General features: G+C 32.9%; 1 protein-coding gene across 1 annotated transcript; it reads left to right on the forward strand.

Annotated features, from left to right (window-relative positions):
- LOC124642042 (phospholipase A2 inhibitor beta-like) lies at positions 1-3938 on the forward strand. The gene is made up of 3 exons (XM_047180339.1): positions 1-35; positions 1927-2026; positions 2322-3938. The coding sequence occupies exon 3, from the start codon at positions 2322-2324 to the stop codon at positions 3597-3599; it is 1278 nt and encodes a 425-aa protein (XP_047036295.1). The 5' UTR covers positions 1-35; positions 1927-2026; the 3' UTR covers positions 3600-3938.
- The last annotated feature ends 5777 nt before the right edge of the window (positions 3939-9715 follow it).

A 9715-nucleotide genomic window follows, 5' to 3' on the forward strand; every position in this document is an offset into this window, starting at 1 on the left:
ACTTAAACGTGAATTATTTTGAACAAGTAATTGTTTTACTGCCACACTCAGAGTCATTTAATGGTTACTTAAGTGGCTCCTTAGTATAGATTTAAAAAAGCTCACTCTCAGAGACACTTAATGATCCGTTACCATCCCTTAATGACAATTAAAGTTAAGTACAGCAAAACCTTTACTTAACTTTCTAATGATTGATTTTGACATTTATGTTTAAGGTTATAAAAGTAAATAAAATATTTTAAAAAGTCTCAGGAATAGAAGTGTTTGAACAATAAAGTAAAGATGAGTGATTTGCTTGACTTTATTGATTTTGTAGACTATAGCAGAAGGTTTGGAGTAGTGGGGCCAAATAAGAAGCCCAGGAGGAGTAACATTAGAAGTCTATAGGAATATAAAAGGGTATTTTTCTATCAATGTTCAAGCAGTCACTGGGACAAACTTGGAATTTTATGATCTAGTAGCCCGTTGGCCTGGCAGTACCCATGATAGTTTTATTTATAACAGCAGTGCAAGTAAACAAAGACTGAATACTGGTGTGTTAAAAGGGATAATTTTAGGGGACAGCGGGTATGCAGTTAGCAATGTGCTACTGACACCGTTTTTATCACCAAATTCAACTGCACAAGAAAACTACAACAGAAGCCAAATAAAATATAATGTGGAATATTGTGGAAAGATGATTTGGCATTTGGAAAAGAAGGTTTCCTTGTCTCCAACTTGGCATGGGCATTAAGATGGATACAGTTGTGGCTGTTATATGTGCTTGTGCGACACTGCATAATATTTCTTTACAGGTTGATGATTTGGTTCCAAAGAACTAGGAAACTCCTCATATTGAGAATGATGATGTTGTCCTGAGTGAAAGGCGTGAAAGCACAACCAACAGCAATGGATTTTTGGTGCGACAATCTATAGTTGATAGATTTTTCTCATAATATAATTTTTAATAAATAAAAATCCATAAAATAAGAGGAATACTTTTTTAATTGTTGAACAAGAGGCCAATTATGTAGTACAAAGTTTATTTGACTTCCTCGTTGATCTAGTGGTCGCAAGCGCGGCTGCTGTGCTTGAGGTCTCGGGTTCGATTCCCGGGTCGGGCCGAAATCGCTTTTTGGGTTTTCTTAAACTTTCACAAAGCAGCCCGTAGTCTGGAAGTTGGTGATTGATTCCTGATTGAACTCCTGTGTTATACTATCCCATGCTGCTTGTTTCTTGGCGACTGACTTGCCATCTGTTATTTAAGATTCCACGATTGGTCTCTTTTTAACTAATTGTGCTAACAAAGCTTTTTCGTCCGCCGTGAAATTAGCCACACGTTTGCGTGGTGCTCTTGTTCCTGAAGACTCCTAAAATGAAACAAGCACAAGTTAAATTCTTCAAATACATATGTGTAGCTGCTAATGTACATAGAAACGAAACTTACCATGATAATATGTTAAGATAAAGCTATTTATTTCAGAGCTTATCACACTTTTCCACACACTTTTCTTTCCTGTCGGTTAACGGAACAAGAATTTTAAATGTAACCTTGACACTGACAGTACAATATTGACAGTGATACCAGAAAAAAGTTTTCATGTACTTTATATCATTTACATGAAAATAGGTGTTTTTACGTAAAAACGATCCCGAAATTAACAAATTCTTATTTCTATTATTGATATACAAGGTTTTAATGTATTTAAATAACAGTTTTTGCTACTTAATAATTTCACATTTTAAGGTGCGGCTACACCTTTCGTTTATCGATAAGCATTATCAAAGACAATTTGACGATACTCTGCCCTACGGATACTTAAAGCTGTCATTAACTAATGAACCCTTAAATTTCGTCTCTGGGATGTATCGTTCATTAACAGATTTAATGATAATTAGTTAAGGATTCATTAAGACTAATTTAAGTATCCATTCTGAGTGTGGCAGTTAAAGTCAGTGTATAATGATAACCTCAGTGTCAAGTTTACTGTAAAGAGTGAGAGTGTTAGAAGTGATTTTTGTGCGTCAAATTCGGACAATTAAAGAGGTAAATACTTTGTTATTATTTATTTGAAAAGGATAAAATTGATACAAAGGATGGAAGCAATCATTAAACAATACAAAACAAGGAAAACTGTGGTCGAAATTCTTATTTCATGCCCGTGCGCATATTTTTTTGTTTAGAATTCTCTGAAGCAAACAGTTCTTGATTTACATGTTAGATGGCGTTTTGATCAATGCCAGTAGATTATTCTTTTGTTTTCAGTTTAATACCTAAAGAATCCTTATTAACTATGGTGTTAAATAAAATATTAATAATGACAATATTTTTCTGTTTCCAGATGATGGTTACTTACACAACTGTAGCTGTCTTAATCACAATCTTCGCTATTGCTGAAGCCAAACCAAAATGCAAAACTTTTAGCCAGAAAGATGTCGTCTGTACTGCTGGCAAGACAGATTATCAACTCGTCAGAGGTCTCGTTTCTGATAATAATAAAACCACAGGAATTACATTGAGAGCTTGCAGGATATACGACATTGAATATGAATCTTTCAATGACCTGAATTCATTATCATACCTGGACTTGTCACAAAACAAGATACAAAATCTGAAGCTTGGTGTTATAGACGAACCCAAACAACTAAGTTATCTTAATCTTTCTTACAACCAGCTGACTGAATTTCCTTTGGGACTCTTTGATCAGGTCACTAAACTTGACCTCTTAGATCTAAGAGGAAATAAGATTAACAAATTAGAGCTGGGTATTTTTGATCCATTGACAAAACTTAATTTTGTGGATTTGTCAAGCAATGCGCTGGTAGGAAAAGATCTTAATCCTTACATATTCGACCAGAGTCCACACATAACTTTTATAGATTTCTCAAGAAATAACATGGAAGGATCACCTGACAACCTATTGCATGCATTTCAATCTTTACAAATCTTAAATCTCGACAGATGTTTCTTAAAAGAGGTTCCTAGTTTTGCAACAAAGCCTAATTTGGGAACAATGAAGCATTTAATTTTGTCTACAAATCAAATATCGAAGCTTGATAATCCTGCCACATTCGTTAATCTGGATAGCTTAGAATTATTAGATCTGACAGCTAATGTTATCGAAACGATTAATCCCAATATATTTTCGCCGTTAAAGAATCTTCAAAAGGTTGACTTGAAAAATAATATCATGAAGACTATACCAGACGATCTATTCAGAAATATGCCAAAGTTGATATCAGTTGATTTATATGGAAATCAGCTTGAAGAGGTATCTGTGAATGTTTTTCGAGGAAGTCCTTTGAAGAACTTGAACTTATCAAGTAATAGAATCACGTATTTGCAAGACAACTTTTGCCTTGAGTTAAGGAACTCTGGCGGGAAGATAAAGAAATTCCTGTTTGACCCGAATCCTTGGCAATGTGCTTGTCTACATGACTTGCTTAAGGAAGTCAAGAGACTAGGAATTGAATACAACAAAGGAAAATACGACGGAAAGCGTCCAGTTTGTGTCACAACTGCTGAATTTAATTGCAAAAGACAACAGAACTTCAATGAAATGTATATAGACATGTTCAATGATGTTAAGGAAATACATAGAAATTCAAGATCTGCATAGCGCCATCTATCTGTTTAAGTAAGAACTAACATTAAAAAGCGATGGAAGCGACATCTGTTGAATTGAAATGTAATTATTCAAGCACTAGTTCCATGTCTTATTGCTAGGTGTCTCTGAATAAAGGCATTTTTTTTTATACTGCCGTATAATTATGAGACTGTGTGTTTGAGATAAGTTGTTACTTTATTTTCTACTTCAAATAGGTCTAAGGTTATAAGATTGTTTAATCTTTTGGCGAAATAAATTTTCCCATAATATAATAATAGTTTGATAAAATAAAACGGATGCATCCCTGTCACCTTAGCCACAATATAAATTAAATAAATACATACCTATTTATTTTGTTTCTTAACTGTTGTTCAACAAAATGCATTAAGATGATCTTTAAATGTGTATATTACATTGTAGACTGTAGATACTACTAACTAAAAACAAAAAAAAACTTATTTCGAAAAATTAATAATAGTTGCTCGATATTATTCGGCTAATAGTCCGAAATGAAATTAAGACGCCATTCAAAGGTTTAAAGAACGATGTAAAATTACAACATTTTAAAACTCAATTTAGCAAATGAACTAATAATCATAAACAATGTTTTAGGTCGTCATTATCGAAGAGTTTCCATTCATTTGTAATTAAGTGAGCCTATTTATATATTTTGGACTATATCATAGGTGGAGACCGCACACTGGAGTTGGGTAAAAAATTGCGACTTTTTGAATGGGTTCTGTAGGCTTGGCGGTGCCAATAACTAATTTTGTTGTATTATTATTGTGTACCTATATGCTTAGAAAATATATAGGTAACCTATATATTCCAATCCGATTGATCAGATTAATAGACTTTACTAACCTTACCTTTACCAGTAAGGTGGACTACCTTTGACTTATTTTATCAGTAAAGTATAGGTAATCCTACTATCCTACTTTCTACTAATATTATAAACGTGAAAGTTTGTGAGAATGTATGGATGTATGTTTGTTATTCTTTCACGCAAAAACGGCTGGACCGATTTAGTTGAAATTTGGTATGGAGATGGGTGATACCCTGGATTAACTCATAGGCTACTGTTCATCAACACACCACGAGGGCGAAGACGCAAGCGGAAGCTAGTAAATAATAATTAAGATATTTCGCGATAGATATTATGCTCGCACTCGCAATTCAAAAGTAGATTATTTTATGGCACTAGCTACTCGCACCCAAAATATTAAAACAAACTATGAAACGCTAATCTCATTAAAATTGATCGCAGAACCCCAAAATATCAAAACACGTGCAAGAAATTTATAAAACCAACATCTGCGAAATCGTAGATTTTTTTCTGAAAAATTTCTTTCGGAGTTTTTATAAAAAAAGCGTTGGGTTTCTGCCGTTTTTTAGCGCGTATGTCCGATAGATTCGGTGCACGTATGTGACGGGCCGTTTATACGGCGTGATGCATTCTGAGATATAATGCACTTTTTCGATTTTTTGGAATTTATTTAGAGATAAAGGATTTTGGAATTACTGTGAAGTGCTATATTCATGATTTTATGATTTTCTTTTTGATTATTTCTGGGCAGCATGTTAAAATTTATAAATAAAAAAAAAATATATTTACATAATCAATGAAATAAAGAATGAAACATGCACCTGAATGCAATCTTACCTATATGTTTTATTCTATATTACAATAGTTATGTATTTACTTAAATACTTAAGAGGCTCTCTTTATAATTTACCCATTAGAGAACTTAACATTTAGAATTAATAAACATGTGATGTAAATACACCTATACTTATACGCGTTAGGAGAGATAAGTGAACACTTAGATTTTTATCTACGAACAGAAAAAAACTTTCTTTATAAATACTACATATTAATTTTTTAATTCAGCGCAAGAAATAAACAATCGCGATAAAAACTACAGATTCACAACCAACCAACAATATTTTTATCACGAAAGCGCAAAGTTTATCACTATCGTAAAACAGCCACCTGTATACACACAAATTCTGATAGTTCAGGTAAAAAACGTTTTTTTCGTAATAAATACCTCAAAAACCTTAATTATCTGGCACGAGATCGCACAGTTTTTTCACAAAAAAGTTTTTATTTTTTACTCTATGGTTCAACGTTCCGCGCCATTTGGCTGCGCATCACAATAACGCTATCAAATTAATCTGTTGTTATTAACTTGATCTGTATGAAATTGATGCTGAATTAGACAATGTGGAAAAGTTAAATAATTAGTGTACATGAATTTAGTTTGATCTTTTTAATAACTTTAGAGTCATTGTCATGTCGCCACTGATGAAGTAACATTAATACAATAAGCTAGCTTGCGTCTGCAAACACTTTCAAACTTAGATCCAGAGCTTATTTCCCACAACTTCACAAACTATACATCTTAAAATATATAAATAAGCACTTTTCAAAAATGCCATTTAAAAAGGGAGTATGTATAACATTTATGTACAAAAACTTTTTACAAAAAAATTAAACCGACTCCCAAAAACACTGAAAAGCAAAAAAAAAAACTATTCTTAGGTGCGTCGGCCTAGAAGTCGGTGGCGTATAAACTCAGGAACATCCATTAGACACTGACTTCTAGGCCGATGAACCTAAGAATAGTTTTTTTTTGCTTTTCAGTATTTTCGGGAGTCGATTTTATTTTTTTGTATTTTTTTTATATTCTTGGCTTTTCAGTGACAAGCATAGTTGTCACTATCCGAACAATATAAGCCCAAACACGAGGTAGTTTACATATTCAGTTGTCGAGTTCCCTCGACCTTCTCCGGTCTCCATCATCAGGTCAGCTGAAAACCTTCACAATTGCAAAGGTCTCGTCAATACAAATAATATAAGCCCAAAGACGAGGTAGTTTACATATTCAGTTGTCGAGTTCAGTGTCTCTCGTCTCCATCATCGGGGCAGCTCCAAACCTTCACTGTTGTATAGTGTTATCAGACGTACACCTCATTGTCAAGTTTTTAACCATTTTGTCTAGGTTTCCAACATCAGATCCTGAAAGGTTGTCTGGAAGAAATCGCTGATTAGCGATAAGACCGCCATTTGTACTCTTCTTTGTGTATTGTGATGTCCTGTGTTGTAAATCTTTTTTTGGTGTACAATAAAGCATAATCTAATCTAATCCTGACCTGGCGATTATGCGATATGAAATTAAAAAAAAATGCAAATCGGTCTAGGCGTCTTCGAGTAATCGGTGAACATACATAAAAAAAAAAGATCCCGACGAATTGAGAACCTCCTCCTTTTTGGGAAGTCGGTTAAAAATACGATTTACTGAAGCTTAAGATCCGATATAACGTAAATCTAATTTTATGTTCGAAATCTAAGTGCAGGTGCACATAATCTGAAATGATCTTTCTCCATGCATAGTAGTGTACCTATACTTTTAAAAGTGGTTTGTATCTGTCTAATGCCAGTCAAAATAAATCCGGACTCTACGTCCGTTCTATAATTTTGGCAAATAGAAGTGCCACTGCTCTAAGAAAAACTACTTATTACCTATCTACCTACTGCATATTCTCCTGATGGCAATACAAAAATAATGTTAATTATTAAAACAATTGAATTCATAAGTTATTGAAGTTTTTATATATGATTTAATATCGACGAGACAGTTGTCACGTACTAGGATACCACATTTTACAGATATTATCGAAAAACCTACCGACTACTTCTTTCTCCACTGCAGCTTCGTCTCCACAGTAAGTAACATTGATATTTGCTAATTTTGCTTGTGCTGTACAACATTTCTTCTTGGAAATACAGCTTCTTTAAAAATCAGTAAACGAAATCAACTGTAAAAAATAGCCTTAATGTCTGTATCATAACAAAATACGATTCATTATTTTGGGTATTTTGTTAACGAATCAATGAATTGATATACCGTTTAAGTCAAGGCCGTTCATTATAGTAATATTACTACGAGTTTAATGTTAAAAGGCATTAGCAAATTGCCATTTGTACAAACATTAGTAAGTAACAAATAACTTTGATTTTATTGAGGTAGGTGATAAAACAAAGTAAATGAGTGCGATAAATTGATCACAGGGTAATAGAGTGTACTTTGTACAATTTTGTGATAATTCATTATGTATGTCTCTGAATGACATTCAATAAAAGTTAAGCAAAGAAAATGACTGCGTTATTGATGACATGGTAGGAGAAGGTACCTTTGTACAATTTTGTGTTAATTCTGTATAGATGGGTCTCTTAGTCACATTTAATTGCAAAACGAAACCTTTCCTTTCTTAAAATCAATTTTGTTGCTTGTGACTGTTTTGAGCAGCACATTAATTTACCTTTTCTTCTTTCCTTTTCTCGATGTATGTGAAAGCGTTTACATAAAAAATTAAAACCTGAATGTTTAGGACAGAACCATACTTTTAAGAACTCTTAACTAACCTTAAGGGAGCCGTAGTCAAATGTTCAACAACGATGAATGAATGAATGAATACCAACAGATACTTCAGGAACAGTTGTCATCCACATATGTTTACATCTAATCCATAATGGGCACTCTCTATGCTAAAACATGGCGCGAAATCGCAGAGAAAGCAAAAGTCTATAGCCACAGCTGACACGGCACGAGCCGAACTTCATCCGACTTAATTGTTAGCTACACGACAAAAAACTACTAAAAAACTGTAGATAAAAAGGTGCAATTTGGCAAGGAAGTTAAAAAGACAGGAAGAGGCGGCATGTTGCGGCTACTTCCGCGGTTTCGTCGCGACGGTACCTTAACGTGGATACGACTATAAGATAAATACTTAATAAGCAATATTTTTCACTACATAAATTAAATAAATAAATAAATATTGGAACCCCTTTCACACACGGTTGGTTCACCATGGTAAGCTATATATTAACTTGTGTTATGTAGCCATAATGTACGTAACTGACAAACTACATACATTTTACATATATATACTTACTTATAAATACATATTATAACATCAAGACCACTGCCTACAAACTTGTTCATAAAACAAATGTTGACCTTACCGGGAATCGAACCTTCGGCATGGTGACCATTGCGTCAACGAGGATGCAATATTTTTTACTACTTTTTTCACGTTTATGTCTAAGTATAGTATTAGACACGCTACATCTAATGTGAGAACAAAATTAAATGCTTTCATGTTTCTTATATTTTTTTGCACAAAAATATCTAGTACATTACTTGTGTAACAGGTTCTAAGTCGGTATTTCAGCTCAAGAAGATTTTTCTAACGACAAGCACAATTTATATAAATTATTATTTGAAATGCATATCATTCACCTGTCAGCTGCAGATCAGAATGTAAGGATATCTTAATGGTAGTTATTGGAAAACTTCCTTTAGGCTATGAAGATTATGATATATTAGATATACTCATATGTGAGTATGTGAATGGAGCAATATGTTAGAAAGATTTGTGTTTTTTTTTTTTTACTTTTAGGCCAAAATTCACGTAATTTTTTTCAAAACAGCTTTTTATTTTAAATTTTGACGTTGCTTTTCCAAAGAAAACTGTTCTATTGGAAAAAAAAACTGTTTATTTAATTGATAATTACATTCTTACATATCAATTGATGTATGTTTGTCGTAAATATATATATGATATTAATTTGGAAGCACATGTGTGACAGTATTCGTCCTTCAAAATTAAGTATTTTACAGTTATGTTATTTTTGTAGGTGTTTTACTGTTTAAACAAGTGGAAAACCGCTATGAAAATATTTTTCATCTTTCATATCCTGTAAGCGAGTCAAATATCATATCGTGATACATATCTACCGATAGATAGGCGTTCTGAATAAAAAATAATATTACATTCATAAATTAGAATGAACAAGAATAATTACACCTAAGCAAATCATTATCATCACTATCAAATCTCAAAAATTTTATGACAATAATTTTTCTAAACTAAAATCGAAAGTTGTCAAAATCGCGTTTGAACATCGTATCCATACTCAGCCTATCGTTCAATAAGGACCATACCTTTTTTCTTAATTTGATCAACAATTGTTCAGATCATATAATAATAACACACATTGCCAGGAGAGAAAATGTAAAAAATCGTGGCTCGTGCTTATAGAACCTTTTTGCTTTTTTTTC

Source organism: Helicoverpa zea, chromosome 23 (genome assembly GCF_022581195.2).
Source record: "Helicoverpa zea isolate HzStark_Cry1AcR chromosome 23, ilHelZeax1.1, whole genome shotgun sequence".
NCBI classification, from domain to species: Eukaryota; Metazoa; Arthropoda; class Insecta; order Lepidoptera; family Noctuidae; genus Helicoverpa; species Helicoverpa zea.